Below are 23125 nucleotides of genomic sequence, written 5' to 3'. Positions count from 1 at the left end.
TTGGATAGGTCGATGCAGTTGAGGGCAGAGAATTGTGTGCTCTGTCTTCCCATGTTTGGTATTTTATCCTTATCCAGATCATATATATATAGTTAGTATTTTCAAAAAATATATATTAAGACAGTAGTTTATAGTATTAAAAAAAAATATAGTTTATAATTGTTATAAGTTGGACAAGATTTTTACCATAATATTTATTATTGGGTATTTAATCAATATTTCAAGTCATTATGTTAATAATTCTTAATTTTTGTTTTAAGAAGACTTGTTAGAGTTAAAAGTGATTATTTTTAGTAAAATCTTGTTTTTTTTTAATTACTTTGTACACTTTTATTCTTAAAAAAACACAGTTTGACAAGATTCTTGGTTTAGTTGAACTAGTGGTTTGAATTTGAGTTTTAAGTATATAATTATGCTAAGTATTTGGATAAAATTTATTTAAAGGGTTTTTCTTAGATTTTGGAGTTTTTGTAAATTGAGTTTAACAATGAGATCTTTTATAATGATAGGGTTTAGTCAAATATAGTTGTCTAAAGATAAATTAGTTGATTGATGAATTAAAGATAAAAATACAATAATAAAAGGAATATTTAATGACGAAAAAAATAATAGAATAAAATAATTTATTTATAAAGACTTTATTTAAAATATCAAAACTTATGAAATATTTAAAACGTAATTGTTGTTGAAATTAGAAAATGTTGTAGATCTTAGATTATACTTAATTAACTTTTTCAAGATTTTATATCTTGAAAAAGACCTATAGATTTCTTGATGAACTGAAGTTTGTACATGAAAATTATACAATTATGGTAGCTAAGTTTGGATTTGATGGCTTGCAAGATTGAAGAAGGCACCTCTCTTGTGCCTAAGTTGAGCATAGGTTCCTTGCTCAAGGACCTTGCCCTCACACACATAAGCAATTGAATCAAGCTCTTTGATAGTGTTGAGCCTATGTGCCACAACAATGGTGGTTCTTCCTACCATAGTCCTGTCAAGTGCTTCCTGCACAACTTGTTCTGATTGCACATCCAATGCACTTGTTGCCTCATCCAAAAGTAGTATCTTTGGGTTCCGAATTATCGCTCTTGCTATTGCTATTCTCTGCTTTTGCCCTCCTGATAGCTGCACTCCCCTTTCTCCACATTCAGTTTCATATCCATCTTTCAGTGATCTACACCATACCCAAATGAAAAATTCACTTTTTTACTCATCAACTAGTTCCAAAAGCTGGTTAAAAGAGTTTATAAAGTGGTTGTAAGATTTAAGGTTGAACATGTGATGATCTTTGCTTGTAAGAGAATAGTCCTTTTTGGTTGTATAGATCAAGAACTAAACACTGACAACATTCTTAAAAGAATAACCATGAAGCAACTCTGTCAAATTTTGTTGTACATTAACTTCTCAGAAATGAATGTGACAGTTTATGGTTAAAACAAGACAACATATATGTAGAGAGAAAACTTACGATATGAATTCATGAGCATTTGCAGCTCTTGCAGCTTCAACTACTTCATTCTCAGTTGCATCTTGCTTCCCAAACAAAATGTTCTCACGTATGCTGCCAGAATATATGACAGGTTCTTGGCTCACTAGTGCTGTGTGCTGTCTGTACCAGTGAATGTCTAATTCCCTTATGTCTACGTTATCCACTTTAACTGAACCTCTCTCAACATCATAGAATCTTTGAATTAAGCCTATCACTGTTGATTTTCCACATCCACTTTTTCCGACAAGCCCGACACTTTTTCCTGGCTTCACCTCCAAGCAAAACTTGCGCAAAATTGGTGTTCCTGCCCTGCTTGGATAAGCAAAATCTACATTCTTCAACTCTATCTTACCACTCATCTTTTCCAACTTAATGCCGCTAGTGTTATCCCCAGCCTAAAAATAACACGATTTCATCAGTAAAAGTTGTGACATATTAATGATAGAGAAGCATATCTGTGCTGTGACTATGCAAGTGTGCAGATAAGATTACTCAAAAATACAAATGTTCCATGATGTTGGGAATAGTCTGAGTACCAAACTAAATTTCACATTGGATAGAAATCCACGTTTCAAAAATAATTTTCCTTTTTCACTAATTTTTCAAATTTTCTATAAGATTCTAATCTTAAATATCCTTAATCAGTTCTTATGTAAATGTGATTCAGTCAATGAATAATATACAGAGCTAACATACCTTAGGAATTAGTGATTTTCGGTCAAGAATTTCAAACACAGAAGCCACTGCTGTTGAACTCTTGGCAAGGTCAGAAGTCATGCTTCCAGCATCAGCTATGACTTTGCCGGTGCTCACCAACACAAAAAATGTTTTGAACACATCCCCAGCTGATATTTCTCTCTTTTCCACCAAAGTACCACCATACCAGAAATCCAAAGCCCATGACATGAACGTCAGGCACTGAGCAGAACCCATTCCTATGCCAGCTAGCCAAGCCTTTTTCCTTGCCTCCTTCCTTGGAGCCTCTTGTGCCTCATCAAATAGCCGTAAAACTTTTGTAATGCTCCCAAAAGAAGTCACAATTCTGTGATTATAAACTGCCTCCACGGCAATCTGTGTACTTTGATTCTGTGCCTTAACAAATTTTGTTGAGAGTGTGGAGAGCAACACTTTTCTTGTATAAAAGCAAAGAATTGTGAGTGGCTGCACTGCTATCATAACAAGAGCTAGCTTCCAAGCCACGGCAAGCCCTATGATCATTGCAATGGTGACAGCAGAAGTGGTTTGGACTATTAAAGAGAGTCTGTCTGCCACAAGGGACTTGACCATGGAAGCCTCATTGCTTAACCTTGAGCATAATGCTCCACTGGAGTTTTGTTCCTCATCAAACCAAGCAGTTTCAAAGGTTAAGATATTCTCCAGCATGCGCAGTCTTATCCTTTTGGTTAACATGGCTCCCATATAAGCAAAATTGTAGTGTTGCAGGAGATTGAGAGTGATAGAGGCAAGGGAAAGGGAACAGAAAATCAAAGAATAAGTCCTGATTCTGTGCATCATTTCTAGATGGCTTTTGGCAAAAAAGGCAGAAATCATACCCCCTATGGTTAAAGCATATAGTGGTTGAACTGAGCCAAAGGCTATGGCTGAGAGAGTCCCAATTAGACCTTGTTTCCATTCAGGAGCATTCAGAAAGAGAAGTCTGGTGAAAGATGGTGGAGGGTGAGAAACTGGAGATGGGTTGCTGGCTTCATCAGGCAATGGTGACTTTGGAAATATGGCAGGACTTGACCTTGCTGTGCTTGGTCTACCTGCACTGCTTCTTGCTGCTGAAAGAGCACCTAGTTCTGCATTTTGATCTTGCTCATCCATGCTCAATTGTGTCTGTAACTTTGCCAGGTTTGCATAGTGACCATTTGGTCTGTTCATGAGTTCATTGTGTGTGCCGGTTTCAATGATTCGACCACCACTGACAACTGCTATCATGTCTGCATTTCGAATAGTTGATAGCTTGTGTGCAACAACCTGATCAAGTTCACTTGCTGTTATTCGTCACTTGTTTCATTGTGATAATTATACTAATACATATACTCTTAGTGAACTAAGTAGTTTAATGTATAGGATATCATTTTTTTTTATTAAATACGTTTTTAGTTTGCGAAATTGAAATTCATCCTTATTCCAAATTTTGATCCATGTTCTTAAACTTTAAAATTTGTTTGAACGATTTACATAGTTTGGCAAAATGATATTTCAACACCAATTTTGGACACTATTTTGACATTGTTCACGTGTCAAAATGTGGTTGGACGATTTCAAATTAAAAAAAAAAAAAACCTGATGGATGACTGAGGCAAGGGCATATTTTTTAATTTGAAATCGTCTAATCATATTTTGACACATGAACAATATCAAAATGGTATCAAAAATTGAAGTTGAAATATCATTTTGCCATAATTTGACACGTTCTAGTTCAAATGTCAGTATAAAACACTTTTTAGTTTCCAAAATTGAAATTCATCCTTATTCCAAACTTTGATCCATTGTAGTTCTTAAACTTTAAAATTTGTTTGAACAATTTTCACAGTTTGACACGTTCTAGTTCAAACGTTAGTACGAAACATTGTTTAACAAATTTTAAAAATTAATGTCATTTCATTTTTAAAGTTCAAGAACCAAACTATATCAAATCAAACTGTATGAAAATTTGAGATTAAATTATATTAAAGCTTGGGATCACATTGTATCAAAGTTTACGACATACATAAATTATAATTTTTCATACAGATTTATTGACTAAAAATATATTTAAACTCATTTGTGTTTAATTGATGATTGCACTTACCAATGTAGTCCTCCCCATGGAGGCCTGATCGAGGGCATTCTGGACCAGTAATTCTGATTCAGAGTCAAGAGCACTGGTTGCTTCATCAAGTAGGAGAATTACAGGATTCTTTATGATGGCTCTTGCAATGGCTATTCGTTGTTTTTGTCCTCCTGAAAGAAGTGCTCCTCTTTCTCCAATCTGCTTTACAATATCAGGTTAGTAATAGTACCTGCATTTTTCTAATAATATAAAATGTAGAATCAAACTTTTATGTAGATTAAGCATCTATGATGGTGCTAAAATTGTAAACTAGAGCTTGTATCCTTCATAAAAAGCTTCTAATTAATAATCACAATATTTATTTTCTTCCAAACACATGGTTAATAGTATTGACAAATAAAGAGATAATTAATACCTATTTTTTGCAAGAAGTTTAACTTAGATTTATCTATTTCATAAATTTGTTTATCTTATTCAATTGGGTTTACGTTAAAAAATTATTTTTATTTTATTGAGTGTTTAAAATATCTTTTATTTTTTTAAAGTACTTTTGTCCTTTCATTTTTGCTAAGCAGCAAGGTATTTAGATAAAAATAAATAGCATTTTGAACACTTAATATAACATTATTTTTAATAAAAACTCAATTAAAAATACTTATTTTTATTTTTCTTCTTTTAGTGTTTACTAATAAATTCAACCAAACCATAAAAAGAAAATTTCATAAGTATACATAAACATTAATCAAGAATTGATGATAAATAAGTAAAATAAATCAAATTTGTTTCACTTTTTAAGTTCTTTTCATTTATTTGTTTTAAACTAAAGTGTATATGTATAGATTAATCTTAACTAACTGAAAAGCTGAATCTTTTTCTCTTTTTGTAAGTACTTTTGTTCAAAGAAAGTTGTTATTGTTTGAATAAAAAGTGATTCACCTTAGTTTCATAACCTTCAGGAAGCTGCCTTATGAAGTTATGAGCATTGGCTGCTGAGGCTGCTGCTACTATTTCATCCATGGTAGCATCTGTTTTCCCAAACATAATATTCTCTTTTATGGAAGTTCCAAACATTGCATGTTCTTGACTCACAAGCCCCATTTTCCCTCTTATCCATTTCAATTGAAGCCTTTTTATGTCTACACCATCAACCCTCACAACACCTTCATCTGCATCATAAAATCTCTGCATCAATGCTATTGCTGTAGACTTCCCACTTCCACTTGCACCAACTAGAGCAACCGTTTTCCCTGCTTCCACTTGCAGATTGAAATCACTCAGCACAACCATATCTGGACGAGAAGGGTATGTGAATTTCACATGCTCAAACTCTAACTTCCCATTTATGTGATCTAACACAAGCCCTTTTGTGTCTTCACCATCAATCAATGGTATTCGATCAATCATGTCAAATATTCTTGATGCTGCAACAGATGCTTCTGTGAAGTACCTCAAATCAGGAAGCACCACTCCCAGAGATCTACATTTTACCATGCATTCCAACAATCAGCAAAGAAGAAATAAAATACAAGAGTATTTATAGGTCTTTTTTCTGTTTTAACTTTGTCATTAGACTTATACTATTTCCAACGACCATCCTTGAGAGATGAGTTTCTTTCATAATGTATATATCTCAAAGTGTATGATGAACTTTACTTAAATTGCCATTGTTGTGAGTCGAAACATTGAATTTGTGTTTTTCTTTTTTTTTATATTAATTTTACCATTTATATTCAATACGAAACTTAAACTTAAACTTACACTTAAATTATTCTCAACAATTCATATATTATTTATTTCTCTTTTCAAGGTATCTCTATCTGTTGGGAATAGAATATGTAATACAAAAAGTTGTTTAAGCAGTGAAAAACCTACCAATAATAAAATTCAAATTGATGGTCTTGATCAAATCTGGAAAATGTTAAAAGCAATGCAAGATTTGCCAGAACTTCATTCAAATATAGAATTGGTAAAAGAAACTTAAGATATATATATATGCTCCTTGAGTTCATTTATTTATAGAGCTTAACAGCCTATGGCCTTGTAAATCTCCTCCTAATTTTGCAGAATTCTTCATTCTTAATTACTAAGTAACTAATATTACAAACTCTTTATTCAATAAATATACTTCCTACAATGATCTTTGTCTGATTCTTGTTTATTAATTAGAAGTTGTTAAGCTTGAATGATATCAAATATTTTTATTTCTTGTCATTTGAAGTTATTGATGAAATCTGAGAGAGATAATTAAGTGTAGAGATTAATTAAACATTTTTGCTTATGTATTACAGACAAGATACTTTAACAATTATTAATCAAGTTCAAGCAGAAGTAATTATTGTAACAGTTGAACTGCAAATCAACTTTTAGTAGTATCTTTGAAATCTAGTAAAAAATCACTTTGGTACTTTATGGATTCACAACATGGAAAGATAAAAATAATTTCTTCCAATAGTGAATCAATCATACTCTTACTAAAACTGTTTGATGAATGCTTTTCTTCTCTTTGCTTTTTCATCTAATGCTTTAGGAGGTCACTTTTGAAAGAAAGAGCTTTTGAATGCCATACTTAATTGGAAAGAAATAACCACTTCTTTCCAATGCTTATACTCCTTTTTACTGAAGATTGCCACTACTATGCCCTCAAATTAAATATCAATTTGTAAGATACTAAAATATTTGGCGCATTATTACTAAAGATAAAGACACCAAGACTTTTTCTGAACCGATTTGATTCCAATCTTATCATACAGAAAGGCTATAGTTGTATAGAATTAAACTAATATTGTTTTCAATTCACTTTTTCTAAAGAGAACTATATGATAATGTTTGGCAATGAGAACTAGATCATATGTAAGATTTATAAATGTATTCTTAACTTTAGATTGATTGAACTTTCTGGGCTATCCCAATTTTTAATTGATTGTTAAGATCCATCGATCTGCTGCTTTAATATACTTTGCATCACCCACAAAAATGTAATGAAATTTCATGCATGAATGAAACATGTGATTGGTGATGAATAGACCTTGAATTTAGTTGCTGATCTTGGTGGATTCATGTATCATGGGTTAAATCTTTTTGTCATGTCTTTCTTTAATATTTGATCAAACCTTAAATTTAGTATCTGAAATTATAAGAATCTGTCATTTTTAATGTTCTTACTAATTACAAAAACTTAAAGAGAGAGAGAGATAGTTACTTACAGTCCACACATTATGAAGGAAATGCCTGATGCATAGATCCTTCCACCACTTTCACCTTTGTACATGACCAAACGGCTTCCATACCAAGCAATGAAAGCCCATATTGCAAAAGAGAGACCAGTGCTTCCTACTGCAAGACCCTTTGCTATTCCTTGCTTGATTCCAAGCCTTGAAGTTCTACACAAGATGTCTGAATATCTCCCAGTGATTCTCTTCTCTGCAGTGAATGAATACACTGTTTTCACTGAGCTAAGTGCCTGTTCTACAATGCTGTTTGCTTTGCCATATTCTTTCACAGAGGACTTTGACAAATAGATCAGATACTTTCCATAAATCATGCCAGGGATGATGAGAAGAAGCAGCGTTGGAAATGCTACTAAGGCCAACCTCCAAGAAAAATATGCGGCAAACGCAACCCCGGATATGAATGATGATGAGTGCATCAAAAATAGGGGCACCTGAGAAACCAAAAACCAAAAGATAACATAAAATTACAAAGATTTTCTTGGTACAAAACAATTGATGTTGCCTAAACTAGGAGAAGAAAATGACCTTTTCACTCAGAACTTCTTGGATGAGAGAAGTGTCTTTTGATATGCTGTTAATGATTTCAGAAGTAGTTGCTTCTTGGGAATCGAAAAACCCTACTTCTTGTCTTAGGACAGCTTCCAAGTACTTGTAACGAATTCTCAGGACCTGTCTCTCACTTGTTTTGCTCCAGCAATACCCTTCTGCAGTTAAGCATCAATTATTGATTAACTAGTTCTCTCAAGTATTGCATTTTCAGAAGTTCCTAATTCATCCATATATGGTTTGGTTTCTTTTTCTAGATCAAAACTTTAAGAAGATTCTACTTGATTGTGTAGATGGTATATATATATTTATTGGGTTGGTGTAGTTCCACTTTCTGAGAGTGAAAGTCTACTTTTTTAGGGTTTCATAATACAATAATGACCAAACATGTCTGTCAAATTAAACATGTGAAAATTGAGGTTGCCTCGAACCTTGTTGCACTACTGAGTAGTGGCTACTACAGTTAGATGCTATAGCTATAGCTAATTGTTGCACATTAGTTATTACAGTGTTCACACCTTTGTCCTCAAAAAGCAAAGCAAGTATATGAAAAAGAAGATTTGAATTTGGATTACCCAGGAAGGCCACCACCATCACTGCTAATCCCAAGTAGACAAAATATAAGCTGCACTGTAAATGACAATCAAAAGACAAAAATGAAAGAAGAGAGAGAAACATTAGTTGCTTATTAGAACCCAGTGTGCAGAAAAGTGAAACAAGAATTTAAGGAATATGAGTCAACGTTAACTTACCTTTTCAACCTCAGCCATGTAAGTCTTAGTACTTTGTTGGTTATTACTGTAACCTAGGCTGTTCATGATACGGCTTGCAAACAGCAGCAAAATATTTGTGGACATGCCATCTCCAATTGCTCCCAAAGCACCCATTAGCATGAGCACAACATCAATCCAATCAGCATATCTCAAAATGATGGCTATGGAAGCTCTCCCTTTTCTTCTCATCTCTACCTTTTGTGTCTCAGTTTCATCCCTTTCTGGAGAACCCATTTAGTATATATATGAAGATTCCTTCAGCTGTGTGAAAACCTTGTTAGGTTGTCAAATATGGGAAAACAAAGAAAGAGTTAGCGAGAAATTGTGTGTTGTGGGGGCACATCACAATGAGATGATTTTGGTTTCCAAAGCCTACTTATATATATAAGTGTGAGGAGTGAAGAGTGTGAACACAACTCCATGTGCATCTCTGTCATGACTTGAAAGAGTGAGAGAGGCATATTCTATTGCAAGCACACCATGAATATCATGATCAAAGGCTTTTTGTGTGTAATTGTGGGGTTGTTAAAGATGATTTCGTGCTTCTCGTTTCATTTCTTTGTTTGTTTTTCAATTCTTTAATCTTCAAAATCCAATAGATTCTCACAATTTTTGTCAAGTTTTGGAGAAAGATGATATGACATACCAACACTACCATGTTGCTCTCTTTCTAATTATTTAGTACTCTCATTTCAGGTCACTTTGCCCATTGTCGGTTTATTGCAATTTGCCACCTTTTTTTATTCTATAAATGGCCACTTCAGGTTCTAATGTTCCTTCCCGTGAATAGAGCTTATAATATTTAATACATTACTGAGGTATTTCTATATATAATGTATGGTATTAATATTGAATCATCATTATTTAATACTCGTTTATATCTATATAGTATATCTAAGTGAAAAGATGAAATTGAAAGCTCAACTGATAGATTCTCTTACAGAGGTCAAAAATCTCTCCCTACATATAAATTGATGAGATATTTTCATTAATATATATCTACAGATTATGCATATCTACTTTTATGAAGACAAACAAAACTATGACAATTTTGAGAGGCATTGATACTGTTTTCTTCTCTCTCTTTTTCCTCTCTTATTTGGTTTAGCAGAAGAAAAAAAAATAAGCTTTCAGACAGAATCAACAAATAACTACACGTGCCACGGTGAAGAAAGATGTTCATATATCCGACAACCTTGTCAGATACATCTCACAGATTGTCAAAACTTAGAAAACTAAAGATAAAATATAAAACATGGCCATCAACATTGTTAATTTGTACCTTTGATATTTTTAAGAAGAGAAACTTAGAACTGCATTATGTGTTGGTGAGATGTATGGAGGAAGATGTTTATCTTTACACAGCATATTCCACTTTTCTTGCATCAGCTGCCATGCCTAACTTGCTTCAACAGACCAAACTACATATTAATTATATTCCAAAATACATGTATTTGTGTAGCTGTATGTTTTGGACCTCTCTTTTTCTAGCACTGACTAAAACACACATCAATGATAATGTGTTTGGTATCATTAATATATGATCTACATTATAATTTTAATGTACTTTCTGCTTTTATATATGCTTAGCAACCATATTATATTGTGCTACAAAACTTAGCCCTACACTCTCTCTGGACATGTCTGTCTATATTTAGAATGTTAACAATAATTTTGAAGTATATATATATGGCACATGTTCATTTCCAAATATTCAGTTTGAAATATGATTCCTTTTAACACTTCAATATTCCCCCATTTTCTTCAAGATATGTTTTTCCTCTGATAAATTCCAAAATGAAATTTTCCATCATTGAATATTTATTATTACTTTAACTCTTTGCCATTTTTTTAATCTCATGTCTCTTCATAGCCTTTGGAATCAAGTCACTTTCTTCTTTATTCTTGTCCAAGCATGTATATTAAAATTAGTCACATCTCAATCTTTTAGTTTGCTGATTTTTATATTAAGATTAACCTTGATCAACTATCAGAAATTCCATAAGAGTGTCTCATTACATACATGAAAACTTATTGAAATGTTTGATATAACAATTTTCATTGCAATTAAATTAAATATTAATGTTGAAGATAAGAGTTCAAAAGTAAAAGTTATTTATCAGTTTCCATTTCATTTTATTTTTACCTCGACTTGTATTTTAAGATAAATTTGTTTGTTAAAAAAATAAAATTTTACTTCGTTTGAAAACAATTGCATTGTTTCCAATAAATAAATAAATATATATATATATATATATATATATATATATATATATATATATNTAACTTTGAAAAACCTGGATTACTGATGAAATTAGAACAGAATGAAATTAAAATTTTTATATTAAACTATTTTGTTTTCTTCCAATAAATAAATAAATATATATATATATATATATATATATATATATATATATATATATATATAAACTTTTGAAAAAACTTCTAATTCATATAGTTTACATGAAATTATTTTAAAGATAATAAAATAAGTAAAAAAATATTATAATGATATATTTAGAACTTTAAATTTTAAGAAAATGTAAAAAATATTTTAACAATAACTTTGGGTGTTCAATATATCTTTCATCTCCAAATTATTTTTTAAAATAATGTTTAGTTCTTAAATTAAATATTAGAATATTTCATTAATGTACTTTATGAAAATTATATAAATTATTCTTATGAACAAACAACATGTGGAGGTTAATTTTAGTCATGGGTAAAACTCAGTTCATCCTACCCAAAATATTTTCCATGTTTGATTAGAAAGATGTTTTACATTGAATTCACTACAAACCCCCAAATACTTTATGATTTAGGTTAAGGGAGAAATACAATCTTTTATAATAGTTTGGGATGAAAAATATATTTAATTTAAAAAAATTCAAAAATATATAACAATCAATTTTCTCATAAAAAATCTTATTACTTAAGTACTATTATTGAATATGCAAGTTAAACAAATTTAAATTGTGACTATTAAATACTTATTATTAAGCATTAAAAAAATTTAAAAAGTTCTCATCATGAGATAAATAGTTGCAAATATGTGAAAGAAAATATAACTATAAAGCTTTGAAAAGACACAAATACATTAAAAAAACAACAACAATATAATATAACTTAAGAAAAAAAAAATTAGGTTAAGGTCATTTAATTCTTCGCTTCTGGATCTCTCTTCCAATATTAAAATCTTACACATTAAATCAATACGTGAATATATTAATTTAATTAACCTCAATAATCAGTCACATGATTCTGTTCAATTTGACAGTGGTTAACTTCAATTGAAAGAACATTATACATTTTTTAATTTGAGTTGTTTTTTAATTAAGAATGATATATTCTCGTCTTGTTTAACAACTTTAATCAATAAAAGGTATATTTTTTTAGTCGAGAATAAGTTGAAAAAAAAAAAATATATATATATATATATATATATATATAGATATTTACTTTATTGATTATAGTATATATATAGAATTGATTGCAATATTCTTAAATTATTATAAATTAAACAAATAATATTAGTTACGATATTAACAAAAATTAATTATTAATTATAAGACTAGATTTCAAGAAATTATTCAATAGGTGAATACATTAATTTTCTGTTTGCCATATACAAGGTTCATGTCTCAATTATGAATGATCCGGTATTTTCGCCTGGCCAAACATGACTTAGGTTAGGTTTTAGGTTTGCAATACTATATCAAAGGTTGTCCAAACTTTTTTCTTTGTAGTTTTATGCTGTGTTTTGTTCCTTACTCTACCTCTATAGCTACATAGATTGGTCCACTACATCACGCACGTATTATTTTTTTCTTTGTTAAAAGTGCACGTGATACATGAGTTGTTCTTGAGAATGATACATGCCTAATTAAAAATTAAATAATACATTATCATATAGAGATATTATATTATATAGATATATAATCAAATAATACTATGACGGTGTAAAATTTATATATTTTTTATAATACTAAATATTGGAGGCCTTATAAGTGAGTACCATCCTCACACTATAAATTGATTTTGTGTTATTGATTAAATTTAAAAATTTATTTCTTAATATAGTATCAAAATAATGAATAATAACTTATTCTAATAAAAAAATTATTTATTGAGTTTATTCTTTCATAATGTATATAACCGTGAGTTATGACATAATTAATTTAATTCCACATAATTAGTTTGTCTCTAATCCATGACTTTGATATTTTGAACTAGTTTTATCTTTAATCGATATAAAATTTCAAACACTTATATAAAAAAATGTTAAAAATTTCAAAAAACACAAACATTATTTTATAAAATTAACTTATACTTAAAGTTTACTTTTTAATATTAAATTTGACTTAACACTTATTTTTTAATGTATGCCTCTTTACCAATAAGTAAGAAAAAAAAATCTATAATTAGATTTGATGATAATGAAACTTTGACTTTAAAGTAAAGTTTATAGAGTCACACACTATCATAATTAAATAATAATAATAATAATAATGTCATTCTATTACAAATTTAATTATCTTATTATATTATGATTTTTGTATTTTTGTTCAAATATAATTAATAACACATCAACTAACTTAAAGGTCAAACACTATAATTTCAAAAATTTATCTTCCAAGCTCCCATTTTTGAAAAGTGGGAGTTAAAACCTCAAAAACTTATAAATAAACCGTTGATATTACCAATGAGGGATTTAAAATTTGTGTTAAAAATTTGGTACAATTATGATGTACTCGTAACCCCCAACAATATATAATCCACGTGTTGCTCGTTGATATTGGGGTATTTTGTATTATAATAATGGATAAAAACGTGGGGAAATTGGATCTTGATTTCAGCGTATTCCAATTATCACTAAGTAGGACTTTTTAAGATAATACTACGTTGTTTAAGATTCTGAATAGGTTTATTGGTACTTAAATGGTGATGCTCATCATTAGTGGCTACTAACCCAATCATAATGACTCAATATTTAAATGAAACGTGATTAAATTACGAAACATATGGTTAAAATCATATTCAGCATTCCTTGTTTTGCTGCCTTTAATTGACTATACAATTAATATTAATATATGGATCATGGATTTTGTGATTCTCAACATCCTCATCCGACATAAGAAAATGTTGTTATTTTTTATTTGTTAATTAATAGGTTATATTATACCTTACAAAAGTTCTACTTTATTGTTTAATTTTTAAATCGGATAGTGCCACCGTACCACCACATCACATAATTTCGATTTTAATAGGAAAAAAAAAACTTATGGTTGAGTCTGAATTTTATTTCTAATCGTTAATCACTCAGTCGAAAACTAAGATAAATTGTTAATTTTGATATTATTGATGGGTTTTTTTTACTCAATAAATTCATCACAACTGTGATATAAGTAGTTTATATAAAATGAAATTTTAAACATAAATTTTGATTTGCTTAACCTTCTAATAGATATTTAATAATCTAGTATCATTTAATAATCAAAGTTGGAATAATATATATTGAAAATAATAAGTTTATTATAGTTTAAACTAAGGGAGTGGTTTGATGGGTTTTTATGTTCCTATATATCAAAAGCATGGTATTAATAATTGAAAAACATTGTTTTAATTATTAGAGAGAATGAAGTGTATTTTGTGAGGAGGCAGAGAAAGATTATGTTAGAGAAGATGAAAGTGGTGGATTAATATTATAATTAAAGAAATAAATAGTGGAGCAGGTAAACACATCACACCATTCAATTTGTCCATATTACTTTGTATGGCTATAGATCCTTCTTTACTTTAATACAAAACTTTCCATTTAAGGACACCTAATATACAATATTATAAGTTTTTCCTTTTCCTTATAAAATTGTGGCTTTAAATCATTTAGTTGTCTCTATTTTTGAGACGTTTTCTTATTTTGATCCCCGTCTTAGGAGAATCTCCAATTGAGTCTCTATAAGTGCTAATTTCAATTAATTAAGTTTCTGCCGTTAAATTTAGTTAACGAGATTAACTTTTTTGCATAGCTGGGAGGATGACCTGCTAATTTCTATAAACGTGACCTATTTAGAGTTGAAATTAATTGAAATTAACACGGACCTATTTAGAGTTGAAATTAATTGAAATTAAGACTTATGGTACTCAATTCATACGTGATGAATTAGAGTTGAAATTAATTGAAATTAGCACTTATGGAACTCAATTCATGCCACGTTTCAACTCTAAATAGGTCACGTTTATAGAAATTAACAGCTCATCCTCCCAGCTATGCAAAAAAGTTAATCTCGTTAACTAAATTTAACGGCAGGAGCTTAATTAATTGAAATTAGCACTTATAGAGACTCAATTGGGGATTCGAATAAGACGGGGGATCAAAATGGAAAAATCTTCCGAAGATAGAGACAACTAAATCGTTTAAACCTAAAATTGTGTTCATTATAACACGTGTTTTGAAATTATTACTTAAAAAAGTCAAAAAATCAATCCTTTAATTCAATTTATTCCAATAGACTAAGTGTGAAAAGGGAGTCTCAATTTCTTGTGGATTATAAATATATTGGTTTGATTTAATGTTTCTAATAACTTGTATTTGTTGAGGATTTGAATAAGTGTGATAACTTTTATGAGTAATAAAATGAAATTTTAAAGACTCGTGTAATATTCAAATTATAAAAAGCTTGTTTATTAGTTTTTATGAATAGAATATTTTGTTTTAAATGAAATAAAAAAAACTAATATATATATATATATATATATATATATATATATATATATATAAAGAAATTAATGATGTTCACATTTATCTTTCAATTTTATCCTTTAAATATTTTTATTTTTAAATTAAAATAATTATTTGAAAGATATATTTTAAATTTTAATATTTAAAATAATGCATTTTCCTTGTTAGTCTATTTATAAATTTAATGTGACAAATACATTTATATGTTTTAAGTTAACATATAATAAATTAAAAATAATTTTTTTATTAAAATTAAAAATATATAAAATAACATTAATTTTAATATCTGAAGTGATTTAGGTGTAACTTTTAAAAATTTATTTTAATATGTGTATATAAATTATAATTAAACCTGATTATTAATATGGTCTCATTTTAAAGAATAAAAATATTTTTTTATTTAAAATAAAAATATAATTAAATTGAATCAAAATTTTAAATATTCAAACTAAATTAAATATAAGACTGATCCATGACATTATCCGGACATGTGAGCATGACATGTAGTAAATTTAAAAAAAAAATCATAAAAGATTAAAAGAAATTGAAAATAGTACAAGTTAACTAAAATGATTTAATTGAATAATTTTTAAAAATTAAAGAACTTAATCAAACCAAATAAAAATTACGAATCTCTTTTAATTTTTTAAACAAATTGAAAGACCAAAAATATAATTAAATCATGAATGAATATAGTATTTTTTTAGATGTGTTTTACACTGATATCTGAGTTAAAATCAAACTATTTAATAAGCTCAAACATCAACTTGAAATATTTTTTATTATCAACAAAAATTTAACACAATTAAATTATGGGAATTCTATGTATTTATTTTTAAAATTAGAGACCAAACTGTAAGTTTGGCACATAAACAAATTTTAATTTATAAACTAAAAATATATTTAATCTAAATATTATTATTTAAAAAAAGTTAAAAACTTTAAATATATATATCGTAGGAAAATTATAAAAAGAAAAAACTTGTAATAATTAAAAGGACAATGATAGACACATTATTTTTTTTTTCTTTTTTTTTCTAAATGTAAATGAGATGTAATATTGAATGTTCATCAAATACTTTTATTTTAAATAGGCAATGATATAGGTTGATATTTCTTACTTATTAAATACTTTTTTTTTATTTATCTATATCTCTCTTATCCCATCATTATATTTTATAAATATTTACTTTTTTTTTAATTTTGGTCTTGTTGGTGGTGTTGACACTTTTCATGTTGGAACAATTACATCTAGCCTCACTAATTATTGATTAATATATGGAAGAAACACAGTATGAATTTGGTTAACAAGAGTCCCACACTAATCATTCGTGAGTCTAATTTTATATTATAGTTGCATTGCATTGCATGGTCTCACCTTCTATGTGAAAACTACCCTTTAATACTATAATATGATGAAAACTTTATTAAAATAAAAAATATAATTAAATATTTTAGATAATTAGTTATTTAATTTTTAGATTTTATTATATTATAATACACCCTTCTTTAAGTACACTTGGTCCCAGTTATATTTCATATCTTAGGTTGGTATAACAAACTTAATTTCCTACTTAGTAGTTATGTAGAGATACTATAATAAGTGGTTTTTCCTTTTTTCTTTCAAAACACAAGACATAATGAGAGTAAAGTAAAAAGTAGAATGATTATTTATCGAACAAGAAACAATGACTTGATAAACATCAAGCTTAAAACATTCAAGAAAAAGTTTATATATATATATATATATATATATATATATATATATATATATATATATATATATATATATATATATATAAGTGAAAATTTATTTTGATGTGCATTTTACTTTTTATTATATTTTAAATTTATGTAAAACTACTTTTTCTGGACAATGATATTTTGACAACTATTTTTTAACAATTTTTTTACAACAAGACACGTGTTACAATTTTATTGGTCTATTTAAATTTATTCGAAAAAAATATTTGAAACGGACCAATCACAAACTGCCACGTATACGTTGTCAAAAAATTGTCAAAAAAGAGTTATTAAAGAAATTTTTTTCTTATTTTCTTATGTCTTATTCTCCCTCAAATAAATATCAAAGATTGATTGTGTTCTCACTTTTCCTCACATTTAATTTATTTTCCTATAATTTCAAAAATTCTTTATCTTACATTTCATTTGTTCTATATCTAATGAATGACTTCATCCTTGTAATCTTATATTTATGTCTTCTAAATAATATTTCAAATTTAAATAAAACAACACAAAAATAAATAAATAAATATATATATTAATTACATATTAACATATGTAAAATAATAAAAGTTATTACAATAATTAAATTTTAGGTAATGAAATCAAATAATGTGTGTGTGTTTTAGTATATATAAATAGAAATATTGATAACACAACATTTTTATGCATTATTTATAATTTATTTCCTATTAGAAATGTTATGAATTTTCAATTTTTAATAAACTTTGATTAATAGTACATGTTAAAAATGTATTAAAAGTTATGCTTTATTTTAGAATTAATATCAAACTATTTTATTGTGATGATTAAAATAATAATGATTATGTTCATCTTAAAGAAATAAATCATCATTACTTTTGGGAACTATAATATTGAAATTAGTATCATACTATTAATAATAAACAACTAATGTAAAAAATTTATAGTCTAAACTACTTAATTCCTTTTAATTTTTTTTCTTCACTCAATGACTTTATGCTATTTTACTTTTTTATATAAATCATAGAATATTTTAATTTATAAATGAATATTAATTTACACTTTCCCTTGCCAATGGCCTACAATTCTAATGATTAAAAAGATTCACCAAAGAGAAAGCAAAAGTATATATGGATTGGAAACATAATTAGTCTGAGAATCATTATCTTTGAAACCTTTTTCTTAATTTTATATCTATATTTGCAATCATCTTAACCAAGCTGGCCATGCATTACTTTTTCATAGTGATAACCATTGACCTACTAGAGAAAAAAACAGGTCCTTTCATTACCATAAAACCCTCCATTGTCATCACGGAACCATATTAAATTAATAACAGACATCAAGTTACTAATATACTACCTATAATGTTCTCTTGCTTACATTGGGAGCTTTTTCATCTAACATAGTTTAGTTCTTCCATGGCTTGCTTAGGGATATGATCAATTCATACAACAGTACTTGTACTTGTGTCTTTTATCAGAACAGCAATGCTTTATTGGAATTGATTTATAATGATTCATGAACGACACTCGATAAATATATATTAAATCTTTAGAGACACATTTGAATAAGAATAAGATAGGTAACCTATCTTTTTATTTTAAGTAAATGATCTAATTAATTATAGTGTAACCTATCTTTTTATTTTTAAGTCTTTATTTATAGGTTTTATGGCAGGACATTTGATTAAAATTGACTTAATTATGATCAAAACATAAATAATTATATTTTAACCTTAAGTTAATTGGTTTTAAGATGTTGATCTTTCTTGGATCTATTTAGTCTGATTGGTATGATACAAGGTCGAACAGTCTTTATGGTGACCTTTCGGATTCAATGACTTATTTTGCATATTGATGATTCACAATTCGATCTTATGCATGACTGTCCGATCTTTTTGGTGATCGTTCAGGCTTATTGTCTTGTTTTCCTAGTTAGTGCTTGACCATTGGTTTAGTACAAGGTCATCAAATGTATTTGGTGACCGTCTAAGTTCACTAGCTTACTCGTCGAGCTTGTGGTTGACCATTTGAATTCACTGGTCTCTTTGTTGAGCTGGTGGTTGATCATTCGGCTCAATATTTGTTGAGCTGATGTTTGACCATCTGATCTAAAATTGACCGACTCGTCGGATAGATAATTTCAATAATTTTATATATATATATATGGTTGTTTTAATCCTATTTTAATTCTGCTGAACTTTTTGAACAAATTGAACAAACCTTGTTGAACACCGTGTTTGGGAAGCATAATTGAAAGTGATTGACAGACTAGAATCACTTGAAATTTTGCACAAGTATATGTGAATAAGACACTTGTTTATGCATTATAACGGATTGAGTACACTTGCTAATCATGAGATAGAAAGCAACGTGGTTAGATTTTATAACAAAGGATTTCATTTCTTGGCAGAATTTGTGAGTGCTCTAGCAGCATTTGCAGAAGATGCTGGATTGATGGCTTTCCGAATCTTAGACACATTCCAAGCAGTGTTAACAGCATGTCCTGCACTTGCAAACACATGCTCGGTAGCCTCTCCTGCTTCTTCCCCAAACCTGTTGCAGAAACATCATTTTAGCTGCTAAGGTTACATTTATGTATCCACAACATAGGTGATAAACATAAGGTGTGTTTGTTTTTCCCACATTTTCAGATGTTCAAAACTAGCTTAAAAGTGCAGTTTCTCTTACAACTGTTCTTTAGAACATCTGCACCATGGAAGCAAAGCATATTCAATGATGCAGATAGTTTTTAACACTATTTTCCATGCACAGTTTTTTTATTTTTTGAGATTTATATGAAGATTATCTGCACCAATGCGTGGTTCAACTATTATTACCTGTTAGAGACCATTCTGGTTGCAGCTTTGGAGGTGGCAGAAAAGGTCTGTTTTTCAGCAGCTTCAGCTGCTTCAAAAACTCTATCTGTGGCATTAAACACAGAAAATTAATCAAGTTGGTGGTGCTTGTTTAAAAGAACGAGATTAGCTTATGGTGCTTATTAAGATATCCAAGATAACAAAAATAAGAACGGTACCAACAATGTAATTCTACATTTATATATTCCGGCATATGACATAAGAAAATTGAAAATTTAAAACTTTTTCTTAAAATTTTATAGATGAAGGGGTTTTTTAAGAAAAAATCTCCTTTCATCAACATACAGTACTATCAAAATATGAGTCAAATCCGCACACGAAGGATTAACCTTACTTTCAACTCAAAATTTTAAGACAATGAATTTATAAGTCTTCTACTTAGTAATGTTAAAAACTTAGTAATATTAAAAAAGATTGAAATTCATGAACTAACTTGGCCTCCACGGATTTGGGCCAGACTAGATTGAAAATAAAAATTGAAATTTCAATATAGGTCAATTTTGAGTCTGGTCCACTGAGAACTCGATTGATCCCGTTTTTGGATTGTATTTGGAGATTAGGATGATTTTGGATTATACTGTATTTTTTAGATTTTGAAATTGAAGATCGTTTTGAGTTTAAATTTATTTAGATTTGAATTAAAATAAATTCATTGAAAAACAAAACTTGTAAATAAAAGAGTCAATAATCCATTTAACCTACCAATCCGTGATAAGTCGAGTTAGGTTTAAAGCTTTGTAACTGACTAATAAATAAATTGAGTTAGGTTGGCTCCCTCATCCTACCTTATATGTTATTCAATTTTTCCATTGTTTTTGGGTTCCTAACCATAATCAATGTAAAACTTTTTGTTAGGATCTTAAACTTTTGTCTGTTTGAGAAGTGTTACTTACTGACTGCATCAAGGGAAGCCAATAGCACCTCTCCAGGGAGCATGTTTAGGAATGCCTGTCCTGGCTGTGATTTAAGCACAGGAGTCATCACTGATCCACTCATTATTCCAACACCATCAAGCAAAGACTTGGTTAATTTTTCTGTCATATTTGTCAGCTTTCTCACACTAAACATGAAAAATAATCCAACTTAGTTTGTAATTATACATACCCTTTTAAAACCTAAGACTATGTATGAAAAACAAAAATTCTTAGTCAATACTCTAATCCTTAAACATGAACTCGTGACATAATATAACTCAATCGCATCACATGTTTCAATACCGTTTGAGGTTGTCGTTCATTCCACTGTTCTTTGTGGCATCATTCTTGTTGTTCATACTTTGTCTCACCTTGTTAGCATTGTTCTTTTCTGCAGCACTACTTAGGATCGCTTCCCCTCCTTTTTGAACCTGATTTTCATAACAAGTTTTTGATGAAAAGCGTAATGATTTATTTGGTTCTTTTCAAATGATGGGAAAACACCGAAAAGAACAAAGCATACCTCAAATGTTATCATGTTGGATTATAAAATAAGATATCATATATATTAAATATTTTGTACCACATCATTTGGTATGTCTATCTATCTCAATCTCTTCATATTCCATTTTAAATATAAGAGAATTTCTCTATTCACTTTAAAAAATCAATTATTGAACTGATTTTACATCTAAATTGATCTCACATGTATGATTCGCTTCATCAACTGTAAGGAGATCCAACACACATAGATCTTCATACTGTAAGATATTGTTTGTTTTGAATCAAATTTTCATATATTTGTTTTCGACTTCACTCCAAAAGACATTACAAAAGTAAAAGTATCTTATATGTATATAAAATCATATTCATCTTTTATTTTTATCTTTTGTAAGACTTTGTTTCTGTCCTGTCTTTTTGTCGTGTCAACTAGAACTAGTTCATTCAATCAAAATCAATTTTAGAATTGATAAGTTGAAAGAATTGTTCTGATAAGTTGAAAGGAAGCAAAACAGAAAAAGAAAAACCAGTGTTATTGAACTGATAAAGCAAACCTGGTTGGTGTAAGCATTGCTGCACATGAAGATACCCTTAACAATCTGACCAGTTCCTCCTGCAATGGCTCTGGCAAGAAAGTGGTTATAATCATCAACCCTTGGAGCAAAATCCTCCCAATCAAGGTCACTTTTTTTGCTCTTTTCCAACCCAGAAAAGCAGCAATGCTCCTTCAGAAAAGAATCCACCATCGCCATGTTCCCATAACACTCTTTTGGAAAGGTCACACCATAGCTCAGAGGCTCACCACCGTCTTTCACCGGCAGAGAGAAGAGGTAGTGAAGACCATCCACCTTCACCACTGGCTCGTCCTTTGTCAATGGCCACTGAACACTGTTTCCAACTTTTATGACTGTTGCCAGTGCCACGTTCTGCTCCATCACCCTCATGATTGTGAAGTGCCCTTGAGCCAGCTCAAGGGCTTCTCCATCGTCCACCAGATGAACTTTGCATCCTGGAACTTGCAGCACAACTTCTTGTGTGGGAGTTTTCGGTTTCTGCAACTCTTGAAAACCTGCATGGTGCATGGAGTCTTCATATGGTGCCTTCTCCTTCGAGGCTTGGCAACCCATCTCTGTTTTTCCTCTGTTTCCTCTGTTCTTTCTTGGGTAGATAATATTAGAATTCTAAATGTGACTCAAATTTGGGTAGATAATATAACATGTATTCTCCTTGTATGGTTTTGCAGTAAGATATCATTGGTGTTTGTGTTTTTCCGATGAATTTTCTTCTTAATAAACCCAACAGTCGTATCAAATCCGATGGAGCAAGTTTCGTTAAGATATGAAATGAAAACAGGATAAGAAATATAGAAAGCAATCTGAAGAAACTATAGAAAATGTGATTATTTATTCATTATGTGTGGAAGGTATTTGTTAGTGAGAAGCTTTTGGTGTTGATAGCTTTATTCTGTTCTCACAATTGGTGAAAAATGAGGAATATGGTGTGAAGATAATGGTGGAAATGGAATATGTAAGAAAAAAATAAAAG

At 29.3% G+C, this 23125-nt stretch overlaps 2 protein-coding genes across 2 annotated transcripts; both read right to left on the bottom strand.

The window, feature by feature from the left end:
* Window positions 1-664: 664 nt before the first annotated feature.
* Window positions 665-9306, bottom strand: LOC106771398 (putative ABC transporter B family member 8). Its single transcript, XM_014657405.2, has 9 exons — window positions 8800-9306; window positions 8623-8677; window positions 8027-8205; window positions 7475-7932; window positions 5208-5748; window positions 4290-4469; window positions 2186-3469; window positions 1469-1884; window positions 665-1174 (listed from the first exon to the last, which is right to left on the bottom strand). Exons 1-9 carry the CDS (start codon window positions 9052-9054, stop codon window positions 817-819), a joined length of 3726 nt encoding a protein of 1241 aa, XP_014512891.1. The 5' UTR covers window positions 9055-9306; the 3' UTR covers window positions 665-816.
* A 10282-nt stretch (window positions 9307-19588) lies between these two features.
* Window positions 19589-23085, bottom strand: LOC106765452 (senescence/dehydration-associated protein At4g35985, chloroplastic). The gene is made up of 5 exons (XM_014650081.2): window positions 22135-23085; window positions 21383-21510; window positions 21059-21225; window positions 20127-20211; window positions 19589-19842 (listed from the first exon to the last, which is right to left on the bottom strand). Exons 1-5 carry the CDS (start codon window positions 22705-22707, stop codon window positions 19686-19688), a joined length of 1110 nt encoding a protein of 369 aa, XP_014505567.1. The 5' UTR covers window positions 22708-23085; the 3' UTR covers window positions 19589-19685.
* Between the last annotated feature and the right edge of the window lie 40 nt (window positions 23086-23125).

Source organism: Vigna radiata, chromosome 1 (genome assembly GCF_000741045.1).
Source record: "Vigna radiata var. radiata cultivar VC1973A chromosome 1, Vradiata_ver6, whole genome shotgun sequence".
Lineage (NCBI taxonomy): Eukaryota > Viridiplantae > Streptophyta > Magnoliopsida > Fabales > Fabaceae > Vigna > Vigna radiata.
The sequence above is the reverse complement of the archived record's forward strand: the minus strand, read 5'-3'. Positions and strand labels throughout refer to the sequence as shown.

Excerpts from the sequence above, each read along its gene's own strand:
- LOC106771398 (XM_014657405.2), bottom strand. The coding sequence starts at position 9,054 with ATGGGTTCTCCAGAAAGGGATGAAACTGAGACACAAAAGGTAGAGATG. Across the intron at positions 8,678-8,799 it reads ACATGGCTGAGGTTGAAAAG|TGCAGCTTATATTTTGTCTA; the intron begins GTAAGTTAACGT and ends TGTCATTTACAG. Across the intron at positions 1,885-2,185 it reads GAAAATCACTAATTCCTAAG|GCTGGGGATAACACTAGCGG; the intron begins GTATGTTAGCTC and ends TGTTATTTTTAG.
- LOC106765452 (XM_014650081.2), bottom strand. The coding sequence starts at position 22,707 with ATGGGTTGCCAAGCCTCGAAGGAGAAGGCACCATATGAAGACTCCATG. Across the intron at positions 21,511-22,134 it reads GCAATGCTTACACCAACCAG|GTTCAAAAAGGAGGGGAAGC; the intron begins GTTTGCTTTATC and ends TATGAAAATCAG. Across the intron at positions 19,843-20,126 it reads ACCAGAATGGTCTCTAACAG|GTTTGGGGAAGAAGCAGGAG; the intron begins GTAATAATAGTT and ends TTTCTGCAACAG.